Source organism: Emys orbicularis, chromosome 6 (genome assembly GCF_028017835.1).
Source record: "Emys orbicularis isolate rEmyOrb1 chromosome 6, rEmyOrb1.hap1, whole genome shotgun sequence".
Lineage (NCBI taxonomy): Eukaryota > Metazoa > Chordata > Testudines > Emydidae > Emys > Emys orbicularis.
The window spans coordinates 100016966-100033018 of NC_088688.1; the positions used below are offsets into that span (position 1 = coordinate 100016966).

The 16053-nt window shown below is 49.5% G+C and overlaps 1 protein-coding gene across 1 annotated transcript in view; it reads left to right on the plus strand.

Annotated features, from left to right (window-relative positions):
* The window catches only part of VPS13A (vacuolar protein sorting 13 homolog A), a 286528-nt gene that overhangs the window by 69862 nt on the left and 200613 nt on the right, over positions 1 to 16053 (plus strand). Inside the window, exon 16 of the mRNA XM_065406641.1 lies at positions 8431 to 8525. Coding sequence (XP_065262713.1) covers positions 8431 to 8525 — 95 coding nt within the window. The remainder of the gene's footprint in view (positions 1 to 8430; positions 8526 to 16053) is intronic.

Sequence of the window (16053 nt, forward strand, 5' to 3'; positions counted from 1 at the left end):
CAACGGGTAACAAGCGGGCATTTTGAGGGTGCTCTCGAGAGTGACCTTCCAGCCTGTGTCCTGGATCCTGCTCCCCTGTTATTTTCCAACTGTTTGTCCTCCTTTCTCCCTGCCTGGGTCTCTATAACATCAGACCAGTGGGTCCTCAGCACAGTAGCAGGGGGGATATACCCTCCAGTTTATTTCTACTCCTCCCCCCCCCCCATCCCTCTTCAGGGACCCTTCTCATGAGCATCTGCTCGCTCAGGAGTGCAGAGCCTTTCATATATTGATATTTCATGGACACAGACAGTTCCTACATTTCATAGTTTGGACCGCCCACTGCCAATTCACAGTGCTGCCTTTTGGCCTAGCAATGGTGCCAAGGGTGTTTACGAAATGCAGGTTGGTGGTAGCGGCCTACCTCAGATGTTGGGGTACCCAGATTTACCTGTACCTCGATGACTGGCTCATCACGGGCCGCTCCAGGGTCCAGGTCCAGTGCAGCATAGAGATGTTGCAAGCCACTTACCAAGCTCTGGGCCTGTTGATAAACAACAAAAATCAGTGTTGATCCCGGTCCAATGGATAGAGTTTATCGGAGCGATACTTGACTCTATGCTAGCCAGAGCTTTCCTGCCAGAGGCCAGGTTCAGGGCAATGTCAGATCTGATTGCCAGTGTCACTGCCCATCCACTCACCACGGCCCGGGTCTGTCTCAGACTAGTGGGGCACATGGCAGCATGCACATACGTTGTCTGACATGCTAGACCCAGGCTGCGTCCCCTCCAGATGTGGCTAGTGTTGGTCTACTCCCGGCCAGACATCACCTACACAAGGTCATCATGATCCCTTTGCAGGTACTTACCTCTCTGCAGTTGTGGTCCAACTTGATTCTGGTGTTGGAAGGTGTGCCATTCACGAGCCCGTGACCCATGGTCTCCCTGATTTAGGGTGCATCTGACCTCAGTTGGGGAGCGCATCTTGGTACACTGCGGACTCAAGGGCTATAGTCTTGAAAGGAGCTCGCATTGCATATAAACGTCAGGGAGCTCAGAGCCATCCGCCTGGCTTGTGGTGTCTTCCTTCCCCAACTGTCTGACCAGGTGGTGCAAGTGTTGACGGACAACACGGCCTCTATGTTCTATGTCAACAGGCAGAGGGGAGCTCGATTGTCAGCTCTGTACCAGGAGGTCCTCTGTCTGTGGGACTTCTGCATCCAGCATGTAATCCACCTGGAAGCCTCACACCTCCCCGGCATCCAGAACAAGCTGGCGAATCATCTCTGAAGGTCCTTCTTCTCTCACCACGAGTGGTCCCTTCACTCGGAAGTTCTCAGAATGCTCTTCCAGAAGTGGGGAGCCCCCCGAGTGGACCTGTTCTCCACCAGACAGAACAGAAAGTGTCAAGTTTTGTTCTCTCCAAGGCTTCGGCAAAGGCTCACTATCCGATGCCTTTCTCCTGTCTTGGTCAGGGGACCTGATGTATGCCTTCCCGCCAGTTCTGCTCATCAGCAAAGTCCTCTAAAAAATCAAGAGGGGACAAGGCATGGGTCATTATGATTATCCCAGCATGGTCTTGCCAACATTGGTTAGGCATGCTCATGGATCTGGCTGTTGCAGCCACGTGGCCACTTCCCAGCCACCTGGACCGACTCTCGCAGGATTACAGTAGACTCCTGCACCCGAGCCTCGCATTTCTCCACCTCACAGCCTGGATGCTGCGTGGCTGAATCCAGAGGAACAATCTTGCTCTAGTCAGGTACAGCAGGTTCTCTTGGAGAGCAGAAAGTCCTCCACCAGAGCAACTTATCTGGCAAAGTGGAAGCGTTTCTTTGCTGGGCGTAGGAGCGGAATATCTCCCTGACCCAGTCGTCTCTGCAGTCCATCCTGGATTACTTGCTTCACGTAAAGCACCAGGGTCTCGCCTTCTCTTGAACCAACGTGCGCCTGGCAGCCATATTGGCCTTCCATCCTCGCAGCCAGGGTTGATCGGTGTTCTCGCATGAGATGTCGATCAGGTTCCTGAAAGGCCTTGAAAGACTCTTTCCACTGATCCGGGACCCGGTTCCCTAATGGGACCTCAACCTGGTCTTCTCCAGGCTCACGGGTCCACCCTTTGAGTGTATGGCTTCTTGTTCCCTTTCCCACTTGTCGTGGAAGGTTGCATTCCTTGTAGCTATTACCCCAGGAAGATGTCTCCGAAATCAAAGCCCTCACTTCGGAGCCCCCTATACACGGTATTTTATAAGGACAAGGTCCAACTGCAGCCCCATCTGGACTTTCTGCCAAAGGTGGTGTCGCACTTCCACGGCAACGAGGATATCTTCCTCCCAGTGTTTTGTCTAAAGCTTCACACGACCAATGAGGAGAGGCAGCTGCGCACCAAGCCCTTCCGCAGATCGACCCAGCTCTTTATTGCGATAGCTGACAGGATGAAGGGCCTTCTGGTGTCCTTTCAGAGGACTAGAGTTTAAGTAGAATTTTTCCATCAAATAGAGATCTAGTCCTATGTTGGGATTTGAATCTAGTTTTCTCAGGATTAAGGGTCCACCATTTGAGCCCCTGGCCACTTGCTCTCTCATTCATCTCATTATTGAGGTGGCTTTACGGATGGCAATAACAGTTGTCAGGAGAGGGTGAATTATACAAGCATAGATGGCAGAACCACCTCATACAATCTTTCATAAGGATAAAGTTTCAATGAACCCAACCCTAAATTACTTCCATAGGTGATTTCAGAATTTCACTTAGGGCATGTCTTCACTACCAGCTGGATCGGCGGGTAGCGATCGATCTATCGGGGATCGATTTATCGCATCTAGTGTAGACGTGATAAAATCGATCCCCGATCGCTCTGCCGTCGACTCCGGAACTCCACCGCAGCGAGAGGTGGAAGCGGAGTCGACGGGGGAGCAGCAGCGGTCGGCTCGCCGCCGTCCTCACAGCCAGGTAAGTCGACGTAAAATACGCAACTTCAGCTACGCAAATAGCATAGCTGAAGTTGCGTATCTTAGATCAATCCCCCCCCCCCCGCCCCCACCGTAGTGTAGACCTAGCCTTAGTTATTAACTTGTGAGTGTTGTTTCGCCTAACTACATGCAGGTTAAGGAGAAAACTACATACTTTTGATTAGTGTTTTTCAAGGAGCAGTCTGTGAACCGGCGCTGTTCCCTGTGGTCTCCCTGACACGGTTTAGAAAGTCAGTAAGCTGGTCCCTGGTATCAAAAACCTTGAGAAACACTGCCTTAGAGGTACACAAAGCTCTTTAATTCTGTCTTGAGAGAACTAGGCACTTCAGAATATCTATTGTTTATAAAAAGAGAGTCAATGATTATGCTGTCTTAGCACATAGGAATTCCAGTTTGATCTCCTTGTGTATCAGACTTTATCAGCTGAATGAAAAGACTCCATCTGATGAAAAAATGGATAATTTCACAAGAACTCAGTCCATTTTGGTGGACTTTCTCAGGAACGTATCTATTCAGACCATTTATAAAGCAACATCCATCCATGTGTTCACTCAGCACTATGTGATGGTACAAACTTCCAGAGATGATGTCAAGATGGGCAGAAGTGTGCTATGATTGCTATTCATCTAGACACCTGGTACCCACCCTTTCCAAGGTCACTGCTTGGAGGTTGCCAGCAGTGGAATATATATACGGACAATCACTCGAAGAAAAAACCTGTTACTTACCAGTACAGGAACTGGTGTTCTTTGAGATGTGTTGTCCGTATACATGTTCCACGATCCACCATGCACCCCTGCTGCTCAGAATCTTAAACATTGGGTTCTGTTGGTGGCTAAGAAATGAGTGAAGTTGGGGAGCTCCCTGACTTCATGTCCTGGATGTGAACGTCACTTGTGTTACACCAACGTACTGCTAGCTAGAAAAGTCTCAAGCTCAAGTGCACTGGGTGCCCACTCACAAATAATGGAATGTGTATATGGACAATACATCTTAAGAACGCCAGTAGTTATAGTTATAACTATTTTTAATACAGTGTGTTAATACTTTGGGTGAAGTATCTGCACACTGTCTGCTTATAATTTCTCTGCCAGGTATGCAAAGATTTTCCCAGATATCCTCTGGCCAATCCTGTTACCCAGACATTCCTGTTACCTCACTTGAAGCCTTGTTTCCTGTCCTACCACACACTCTGGTCCATGAACTTAGTAAGTCATTGACTCCCCAGTCAGCTGCACTCTTAGACTTCATTTTCTAGCCAGCCTCTCAATCCCTGGTTCCCTCCAGGCACTCTCCCTCTGCTTAGGCCTTCAGAAAGGGAGCTGTTCTGTTGCAACTTAAGTTCTGACAGATACCAATGATGCTGCATATCAGAGCTCAGAATTCTTCTCTCCCAGTCAACTTTATCCCAGTTCTATCTCCCCCAGTTCTTGACAATTCTGAGATGCAGTTAAACACTAAAGCACTTAAAACTGTAATACTAATTGCTTAGTAATGAAACTTTGCTTGTTGGGTCACTTTAAAACTTGCTAGACAAGTAACTTGTGGAGATCTTATTAATAACTATAACAAGTCATTAAAAACACTTGTGAAAACTTCCAGATGTTCAAGTATATAGAGATCCATTACACATGTGAAATATTGACTTATTAAATATTTTCTGTAGTGAGAAGGCAGTGGCTGAAGAATTTTGAATCTGTTGTAAAATCTAAACCAGCTATTTTTGGATTCAATACCACATGAAAGTTTAGCTTCTAGCTTCTAAATTCTTCTCCTAACAAGTTTTAGTCAAACATTTTCAGACAGGTCGCTTTATCCAATCCAGTATTGGGCAGTGGCATTAGAAAATGATTTGCAAATCTCAATGTGAAACCTTAACTATGAAGCCACTATGCTGCCACCATGATTAACTCTTCCATTTTTATAGTCATCAGTACTTTCTTTGACTTGAGGGAGGTTGTCTTCACAATGTCTTACAATAGGTTCTGCACAATAGACAGGTGTTGCCACTATTCTTTTTTCCCCGCCTTATGAGGATAGGTTGGAACTAGTTCTGAGTCCACAAACCTACTTTATATTTTAAATCCTGATTCTGCAAACGTGCGTTGATTAGCATTTCATTTATCTGGGACTACTTGCAAGAGCAAGTTCTATAAAGGTTTGCAGAATCTGACTCCTAAAGATTATTCTGTATTCTTGACAAATACAGAATAATCTTTCACCCACAATAACAGAGCACCCTACCTGGATTGCCTCCTGGATCACTAAGGACTACAAATCCCAAGAAGGGGAATAGAGTTCTGTGTGGTGTTATAAAACATTTTGTTACACATTTTCATGACCATAAGTATTTAAAAAACAACAGCCTATTTTTTTGTGTATCACTTCGTTTTCAAGCTCAATAACTAAGTAATGTCCTGTATGTGGGGGTGTCCAATTAACTTTTGTTAATTGGAGAGACATGCATATAGCTCTGCATGTCGGGTAGAATAGACCTTAATGACTAGTTCAGAAGAAACCATAAAAGGTCTTTGTCAAAGGTTGTGACTTTTGGCAATCTCTTGCATAAAAGTATTTTGTAGTTGGAGGTTCACTGGAACCCCGCTATAACGCGCCCCGTGATAATGCGAATTCGTTTATAACGCGGGGCGAGTCTGGCCCCGGCGGCTGCAGCAGGCGCAGGGCTAGTCTGGCAGGCGCGGGGCGTTTGGGATCCATGCCCCAGCGGCTGCAGCGGGGGGACTCTACCTGCAGCCCCGGCCCGCCCCTGGGGTTCTCACCTCTGTCCCCGGCAGGGCCGGCTCCAGCCCGTGTCCTTCCCTCCGCGGACCGATGTAGGGGGCGGCAGCGCGGAGGAGGGAAGTGCCCTGCTGGGAGTGGGCTGCAGAGTGGCGTGGAGCCCTCCCGGCAGTCGGCGCGGCAGGCCGGCAGCGGTAGTCTTCGGGGGCCCCGCTCCCCTGGCCAGAGCGCGGCAAGCCAGAGAGCTGATAGGTAAGGTCCCATGGGAATCAAGACTGAGGGGAAAAACAACTGAGGAGAGTTGGCAGTTTTTCAAAGGGACACTATTAAGGGCCCAAAAGCAAGCTATTCCACTGGTTAGGAAAGATAGAAAATGTGGCAAAAGACCACCTTGGCTTAACCACGAGATCTTGCATGATCTAAAAAATAAAAAGGAGTCATATAAAAAATGGAAACTAGGACAGATTACAAAGGATGAATATAGGCAAACAACACAGGAATGCAGGGGCAAGATTAGAAAGGCAAAGGCACAAAATGAGCTCAAACTAGCTACGGGAATAAAGGGAAACAAGAAGACTTTTTATCAATACATTAGAAGCAAGAGGAAGACCAAAGACAGGGTAGGCCCACTGCTTAGTGAAGAGGGAGAAACAGTAACGGGAAACTTGGAAATGGCAGAGATGCTTAATGACTTCTTTGTTTCGGTCTTCACCGAGAAGTCTGAAGGAATGCCTAACATAGTGAATGCTAATGGGAAGGGGGTAGGTTTAGCAGTAAAATAAAAAAAGAACAAGTTAAAAATCACTTAGAAAAGTTAGATGCCTGCAAGTCACCAGGGCCTGAAGAAATGCATCCTAGAATACTCAAGGAGCTAATAGAGGAGGTATCTGAGCCTCTAGCTATTATCTTTGGGAAATCATGGGAGATGGGAGAGATTCCAGAAGACTGGAAAAGGGCAAATATAGTGCCCATCTATAAGAAGGGAAATAAAAACAACCCAGGAAACTACAGACCAGTTAGTTTAACTTCTGTGCCAGGGAAGATAATGGAGCAAGTAATTAAGGAAATCATCTGCAAACACTTGGAAGGGGGTGAAGTGATAGGGAACAGCCAGCATGGATTTGTAAAGAACAAATCATGTCAAACCAATCTGATAGCTTTCTTTGATAGGATAACGAGCCTTGTGGATAAGGGTGAAGCTGTGGATGTGGTATACCTAGACTTTAGTAAGGCATTTGATACGGTCTCGCATGATATTCTTATCGATAAACTAGGCAAATACAATTTAGATGGGGCTACTATAAGGTGGGTGCATAACTGGCTGGATAACCGTACTCAGAGAGTTGTTATTAATGGTTCCCAATCCTGCTGGAAAGGCATAACAAGTGGGGTACCGCAGGGGTCTGTTTTGGGACTGGCTCTGTTCAATATCTTCATCAACGACTTAGATATTGGCATAGAAAGTACGCTTATTAAGTTTGCGGATTATACCAAACTGGGAGGGATTGCAACTGCTTTGGAGGACAGGGTCATAATTCAAAATGATCTGGACAAATTGGAGAAATGGGCTGAGTTAAACAGGATGAAGTTTAACAAAGACAAATGCAAAGTGCTCCACTTAGGAAGAAAAAATCAGTTTCACACATACAGAATGGGAAGAGACTGTCTAGGAAGGAGTACGGCAGAAAGGGATCTAGGGGTTATAGTGGACCACAAGCTAAATATGAGTCAACAGTGTGATGCTGTTGCAAAAAAAGCAAACATGATTCTGGGATGTATTAACTGGTGTGTTGTGAGCAAGACACGAGAAGTCATTCTTCCGCTCTACTCTGCTCTGGTTAGGCCTCAGCTGGAGTACTGTGTCCAGTTCTGGGCACCGCATTTCAAAAAAGATGTGGAGAAATTGGAAAGGGTCCAGAGAAGAGCAACAAGAATGATTAAAGGTCTTGAGAACATGACCTATGAAGGAAGGCTGAAAGAATTGGGTTTGTTTAGTTTGGAAAAGAGAAGACTGAGAGGGGACATGATAGCAGTTTTCAGGTATTTAAAAAGGTGTCATAAGGAGGAGGGAGAAAACTTGTTCACCTTAGCCTCTAAGGATAGAACAAGAAGTAATGGGTTTAAACTGCAGCCAGGGAGGTCTAGGTTGGACATTAGGAAAAAGTTCCTAACTGTCAGGGTGGTTAAACACTGGAATAAATTGCCTAGGGAGGTTGTGGAATCTCCGTCTCTGGAGATATTTAAGAGTAGGTTAGATAAATGTCTATCAGGGATGGTCTAGACAGTATTTGGTCCTGCCATGTGGGCAGGGGACTGGACTCGATGACCTCTCGAGGTCCCTTCCAGTCCTAGAATCTATGAATAAGCCCCGCGGCCCCGCTCTGCCGGCGGGACCTCTGGCTGGAGCGCGGCAAGCCCCGCGGCCCCCCCTCCCCCAGACGGCAATCCCAAGTGCCGGCCCTGGCAGCAGGAGGGGCCGAGTGGCCAGCGCCCCAGCTGAAGGAAGCCCTGGCCGCCCCCCTTCTCTCTCTCCCCCTAGCCAGGGCGCGGAAGCTGAACACAAGTACAGTGGAACCCCGCTATAACGCGACCCCGCATTTACCGCGATTGAATTTTTTGGACCCCAATGATCGCGTTATAGCGGGGTTCCACTGTATATAATATACAAAGACAACTGCATTTTTTTTTTTTTTTTAGGAAATGCATACTGCAGATATGATGAATGTTTTATAATGTGACAGGTCTTGAAGAATTGATGACACTGGAAGAAAAGGCTAAACTCTATGCAGCAATTGGGTATAGTGAAACAGCTGTTGATCCAACGTTGCCAAAAACTGTAAGTAAGATTTGGCTATCTTATTTGATCAGCAAACATTTTAATATATACCATATATAAATATAATTAGCAGTTTTGCACTGAAAAACAATACACACAATCTGGGATCATTTATACATTTCTTTGATCTCTTAAATGTCTGTTTTCATTTCTCCTCCCTCTTCTCTTCTCTTGTTTGAACTATTGTGTGGTTTTTTTGTTAACTTACTTTCTGCTGCGATTTGCTCAAAAAGTTTCTTCTTTAACTGGATATTATCAAGTGACATTGGGATCTTGAGGATGATGATATTTTGAGGAATTCAAATCTTATTCTCAGGTTTTTCTTGGAGTTCATCTTCAGAAAGTTTTAATGTATTTTTAAAGTGTCAAGCTAGAATAAAATCACAGTATTTGTGTATTTAAACAATGAAATACTTTACTTATTCCTTTGAAAAAAGAGCTTGCATATTTGTGTTCATTAAAATTTAGAAATTATTCAAAATAGGGTTTGTTAATAACAGCCAGTGTTCATGCTTTTTAGTAGTTTGGTAAAGTTTTAATTTTTTTTTTTTTTGGAAGGCCTCTGTGTATTCCCACTTGTGAAATATGGTGCCCCTGGTGACAAGCTGTGGAACTGCCTTGAAAAAGCAGTGTCTGTTGGATGATACATGAGAGCTCTTGTGTGAGCGTTGATGTCATTCCTCTACTTTACATAAGGGCATACCCCCCATCCCCTAGCTCATATTCTTTTCCCACAGAGAGCACCCACAACTTGACACTTTGTCCTTAGGCTAGGTTTTTGCATAGTCTCTCTTATTTGCTAGTAGTGAGTTTGTATAGAATAGTATAGGATAATTTAGCAAACTTAACTTGCCTTTGTCCCCTCATAGGCACTATCTTGGGAACCCTAAAGGAGTCCTGACCCAAGACTTGTGACTCTGACTCATGTCCTTCCTGACTTCTGAAAGAAAGTCATGAAGAGCTGAAGTCACTTCTGAACAAAATAGCCAATGCCTCATTCATAGAAGGAATCTTTTCTTCCTTCAAATATGCTCTCTTTAAATATATCAAAGGGATTAATACCAAGGAGGGAGAGGAATTATTTCAGCTCAGTAGTAATGTGAACACGAGAACGAATGGATATAAACTGGCCGTGGGGAAGTTTAGGCTTGAAATTAGAAGAAGGTTTCTAACCGTCAGAGGGGTGAAATTTTGGAACAGCCTTCCGAAGGAAACGGTGGGGGCGAAAGACCTTTCTGGTTTCAAGATTAGGCTTGATAAGTTTATGGAGGGAATGGTTTGAAGGGATAACGTGATTTTAGTCAATTAGGCATTAACGTGCCATCGCGGGTAAAATGAGGGTCCGGCTGTAGAATCTTGCCTGTATGCTCGGGGTTCTGCTGATCGCCATATTTGGGGTCGGGAAGGAATTTTCCTCCAGGGTAGATTGGCAGAGGCCCTGGAGGTTTTTCACCTTCCTCCGCAGCATAGGGCAGGGATCGCAGGCTGGAAGATTCTGTTGTGGGTGGGTCAGCTTTTGTGGCCTGCATCATGCGGGAGGTCAGACTAGATGACCATATTGGTCCCTTCTGACCTTAAAGTCTATGAGTCTATGAGTCTATGCAATAGTCTGCCCAACACTGAAACAACCTTCCTTGGATACTTCAGTTCTAGCAACCATCATTCACTGTTTTAGCAACCTACCCATTCCTGAGCAAGCTCATACAGAAACTATCAAAAGGCCAACTACAAGCTCATCTAATAGAAGCTAACATTCTTGAACTGGCACAATCTGGATTCAGGCCCCTTCAGAATGGAAACTGCTTTAGTGACACTGATGGATGATTTCTGCTGTCAATGAATAGAGGATAGACATCCTTTCTCATCCTCCTGGATGTCTCTGCAGCATTCGACACTGCGGAGGTCCATGAGTAAGGCCCTGAGAAAATCAATTTTTTTTAAATTCATGGCTGTATCATGGGTAATGTACAGAATTTTGCAGAATGTGCATGGTCAGCAAATGTCTTCCACCATCTGCTGAACTACTGCAATTTTTCCAACAGCAGGGAGCCAGAAACAGGCATCCATGCATGCTGGTTTCATGCTTGCTATGGCTCAGAGCATGCGTGCGTGGCAGCATCATAATGTCAAAGCAGCAGTTTGGGTGGGGGACTAGGTGGCTGGTTTTATGCCAGGCCAGTAGCCAGTGCTACAGCCCCTTGGAACACCTGCAATGTGAGCCCTGCTTCTACCTCCCTGCTGTTCATATTCCAAATGGTGGCAGCACTGGCTATTGTGCCTCAAATGAAAACAGACATTGAGTCCCGTTCTGAACTGCAGCTCCCAACATGAGGCACACTGAGCACGAGACCACTGCGTGAGAATGCCCAATTCTGCCTCCCTGCTGTTGGTAAAATCATGGTGTTGGGCTAACTTTGTGATTTTTATGCAGTCCATGAAGTTGAAGACCTAGCTTTAGTTATTCATTTCTTCACCACCTCTTGAATGTACTATAGCAATACAATATACGTTGGCACGAAACATTCATCACTTAAAGTCCAGTACAAAGTGCTGCACCGCATCTCTTCAGACCACAGGCTACTGTGAGCCCATCATACCTGTTCTTCTTCGAGTGCTTGTTCACGTCCATTCCACATTAGGCGTGCGCGCACTGTGTGCACGGACATTGGAAACTTTCCCCCTTAGCGGCTCCCGTCGGGTCGGCAGGGGAGCCCGCCAGAGCGGCGCCTCCATGCCGGTGCATATATATCCCTGCCGACCTGCCCCCCCCCCCTTCAGTTCCTTCTTATCGTCTGTGGCGGCATTGGAACAACTCTTCTCTCGCTTGCGAGTGATCCCTTAGCACAGTTGTAACAGTTATCTGTAGTTAATAGTTATCAGTAGTTAGCACTTCTTAATAGTAGATAGTTAAGCTACCTTTGTTTTAGGTGTCTGGAAGTTGTTTCCAGCACCAGCCCTGGGCTGCGGGGCATGCCGCAGGTCCAACGGTTTAAGGCTTGTGTCACAAGCCTATGCCGATCAGCGATCCCCATGACTTGTGTCTCCGTTGTTTGGGGGAAGCGCACCAGACTGAGCGCTGCAAGATCAGTAAGGCCTTTAAGCCAAGAATTAAGAAAGAGAGAGACTTTCGCCTCAAGCAGTTGCTCATGGAGGCCGTGCTACAACCGGCGGCCTCGGACCAGCTGGCTTCGGTGCCAGCGTCCTCGGTGTGGAGTGCCCCGGCATCAATCCGTGATCCAGTACTGGTGGGGCACCACAAGCATGCGGCACTGAAACAACAGGACAAACCCAGGCACCGCTCGACCTCTCCAGTACAGTTGAAGGGGCAGCTGAAAGGCAATAGAGGGCGCTCCCCATATAAGAAGGCAGCGCCACCCAAGGAACCGAGCACTCAAAAGGGCATTGTGGCCCGAAAACATGCACCAGCATTGGTGGCTCTGGAACCGCAGGGCCCGTCGAGCCCCGGGCTAAGTGGGTCGAGCGCAGAAGAAGGGCTGGAGGACATCCTAGAACAATCCTCCACGCCAGACACTTTTGAGGCAGCAAAAGACCTCATCGAGCTGTCGGCGGCAAGCCCCCGCCCTGGCAAGGAGTAGCCTCTGGCACCATCACCAAGGGTGCCGTCCAGAGGCAAGCCGGCAATGGTGCGCCGCTCGAGGTCACCTCCCCGGCACCGCTCCCAGCACTGGTCCTGGTCAAGCTCAGCCTCCGTGGACTCCCAGCTACCTTTGACTCAGTGGGACTCAATGGCACCGGAACCGAGCCAGCGCACGGCACTGTCTCCCCCGGCGCACTGCTCCCCGGCACCGCCACTAAGCCGGCACCAAGGGAACATAAGGCCGCAATCCCCGGCCCTGGGTAAAAGGCAGCAATCCCGGTCCCGAGAGCATCGGTACCGATTCCGGTCCCGGTTGGGGAGAAGCCGCTCTCCAGCCCCCAGATGGCACCATGCCACAGCACCGCCTTGGCCTTCGAGGTCGGCCTCCTCGGAATCCGAGGTTGACTCAGGCCGCTCCAGCTACGCCCGCAGAGCACCAGCTAGCAGGGAGCCCCAGACCGCGTGTCCCAGTGGGGACCGCCGGGACAAAGGCCCTTTTGGACACCTTGGGCCTATCATCAGCAGCAAGGGACCTCCTCCAGAGCTTCGAGATCCGGCTGTTCGGTGCACCGGTCCCGGTCCCCACGCAAATACCCCGCCATGCCCAAGGAGGCTACGGTATCCAGGCCACCAGATGCTTCTCCGGAACACCGGCGAGTGGAAGTGGCACCGAGCCTGGGGCCGTCCCAAGGACAGTCTACCTGGCAGGGCTCGGTTGTGCCCCCGACATATGATGAAGGGCAGGAAGAACAAATGGAGGAGGCTCAGCAGGCCCTCACCTCCTCATCGTCCCCAGACGAGGCTGTGGCAGGCACGGCGGTGTCGGGGCCTCCCCTGATCGACCACAGGGCACATCAGGAGCTGCTCCGCAGGGTCACCCAAAATTTGGGCCTACAGGCGGAGGAAACGGTGGAGCAGGAGGATCCTATGGTGGACATACTAAGCCCTGAAGGTCCCTCCAGAATTGCGCTCCCGCTCATAAAGACCATCCAGTCTAACTACAAGACGGTCTGGCAAACCCCAGTCTCCAGCGCATCGATAGCAAAGGGGGTGGAGAAGAAGTACTTCGCCCCTTCCAAGGGATACGACTTCCTTTTCTGTCATCCGACACCCTGTTCGCTGGTCGTCTCAGCGGTGAATGAACGGGAGCGTCATGGCCAGCAAGCCCCGACCCCCAAGGCCCAGGAGACTAAACGTTTGGACCTCTTTGGCAGAAAGGTCTACTCTTCTGGGGGCCTCCAATTACGGATTGCGAACCAGCAGGCGATCCTAAACAGGCACGATTTTAATTCCTGGGCAGCAGTTTCTGAATTTAAAAACTCATTGCCCCAGGGCTCTCAGCCTGAGTTCCTGGCCCTCGTAGCAGAGAGAAAAGCAGTCGCCAAGACCTCTTTACAAGCCTCTCTGGACTCAGCAGACGCAGCAGCCAGAACAATCGCCTCAGGTGTGGTGATGAGGCATTCGGCGTGGCTTCAGGCTTCGGGCCTTCCACCAGAGGTCCAGAACACCATCCAGGACCTCCCCTTCGAAGGGTCTGGCCTCTTTTCCGACCAGACGGATGCCAGGCTGCATAGCCTTAAAGACTCTCGGGCAATCCTCAAGTCGTTAGGCATGCACACCCCGGCGACTCAGAGGAAGCCATTCAAGCCCCAACCATCGCAACAACGATAGTACCAGCCCCGCCCTAGGCAGGAGCCTTACCGCAGGGGGGCAGAGACAACAGGCGCAGGCGGAATAACACGCCTAGTCAAGGCCAGGGCCAGGGCAAGCCCCAGCCTGGTAGCAAACAGGAGTTTTGAAGGTGCGTTCGAGGACAGCGTACCAACCCAGCTCCCGGATCCTCCCCCACATTTCTCGGACCGCTTGTCCCACTTCTGCCAGGTGTGGTCCCGTATAACGTCAGACTGTTGGGTCTTACGCACGGTACAAGTGGGTTACACTTTGCAGTTCTCCTCCTTCCCTCCTACCCACCCTCCTTCCCCATCCCTCTTCAGGGACCCTTCTCACGAGCAACTCCTTATGCAGGAGGTACAGTTGCTCCTAGAGGCGGTGGCGGTGGAGGGAGTCCCTCGGGAACTAAGGGGAAAGGGGTTTTATTCCTGCTACTTTCTCATCCCAAAGGCAAAGGGGGCCTTCAGCCCATTTTAAACCTTCGCGGGCTCAACAAGTTCTTAGTCACGGTCTGCTTCCGTATGGTCTCCCTAGGCACTATTATCCCGTCCCTGGATCCGGGGGATTGGTACGCTGCCCTCGATATGAAAGATGCCTACTTTCACATTGCTATTCACCCCGCTCACCAGTGGTTCCTACTATTCGCCATAAACCAGCACCATTACAAGTTCAGTCCTCCCGTTCGGCCTGGCGGCAGCCCCCCACATCTTCACAAAGTGCATGTCAGTAGTGGCAGCCTTCCTGCGAAAGAGGAGAATACGGGTATACCTATACCTAGACGATTGGCTCCTTGCAGGTCGGTCCGAAGAGGAGGTCTGCTCCCATGTGACGGTGGCCCTAGATGCATTCCGCAAGCTGGGCCTTCTAGTCAACTTGCCCAAGTCTTCTCTGATACCAAGCCAAAGGCTGGAGTTCATCGGGGCAGTGCTGGACTCGGTGCAGGTGCGAGCGAGCCTTCCGGAATCCAGGTTCCTGGCCATCCAGCGGCTCATAGACTCGATGCTAAGATTCCCCACTACCACGGCCAGATGCTGCCTTCAGCTCCTAGGGCACATGGCAGTGTGCACCCACATAGTCAAATACGCTTGACTACGGCTCAGGACTTTACAAGCGTGGCTTGCCCGATCGCATCGCCCGGGCAGAGATTCCCTAGACCTTGTTGTGATGGTTCCGGCCCAGGTGTTGGACTCCCTGCACTGGTGGCTCAATCGGCCGGTAGTATGCGAGGGTATCCCCTTCGCCTCACTGCAGCCTGCTCTGACGCTGGTGACAGACGCGTCAGACCTCAGCTGGGGAGCTCACTTAGGGGACCTAAGGAGGCAGGGCTTGTGGTCTGAGGCCGAGATGTTGCTCCACATCAATGTGAAGGAGCTCAGGGCGGTTGGTCTAGCCTGCCAAACCTTTCACGCTACTCTGGAAGGTCACAGCGTGACAGTTCTGACAGACAACAAGCAGGATGGAGCCCGCTCTTTTCCCTTCTGCCAAGAGGCCCTTCTTCTGTGGGACTTTTGTATAGCCCCCTCCATCCATCTCGTAGTGTTATATCTCCCGGGAGAACGGAACAAGCTAGTGGACAGTCTCAGCAGGTCGTACCGCATGCACGAGTGGTCGATAAGATCAGACATCTTGCAGTCAGTCTTCCAGAAGTGGGGGTTTCCCCAAATGGACCTCTTTGCCACCAAGGACAACAGCCAGTGTCGATGGTTTTGCTCGTTTCAGAACCACAGTCCGATCCCTTGGAACAGGAGTCTGAAGTATGCCTTCCCTCTGCTCCTGCTCATCCACAGAGTCCTCCTCAAAGTTCGCAGGGACCAGGCGATGATAATTTTGGTCGCCCCAGCCTGGCCTTGGCAGCACTGGTTTACAACCCTGCTAGAGCTGTCAGTGGCCACTCCGATAGCCCTGCCCCTACACCGGGACCTCATCACGCATGACAGAGGGCGCCTGCTTCACCCGGATCTGCAGTCTCTGCACCTCATGACGTGGAAGCTCTCTGGCTAAATGCTATGGAGAGCCAGTGCTCTCTTCCGGTACGACAAATTCTCCTTAGCAGTAGGAAACCTTCCACTAGGGCGGCCTGCCTAGCTAAGTGGAAAAGATTTTCCTGCTGGTGTGAGCCTAAGCAGATACAGCCACTCCAGGCCACTATTCCAGTCGTCCTAGAATACCTCCTGCACCTCAGGCATCCTCTCTCCATCCTCAATCAGGGTGCATCTAGCTGCCATTTCAGCGTTCCACTTGGGGGAATCTGGATGCTCT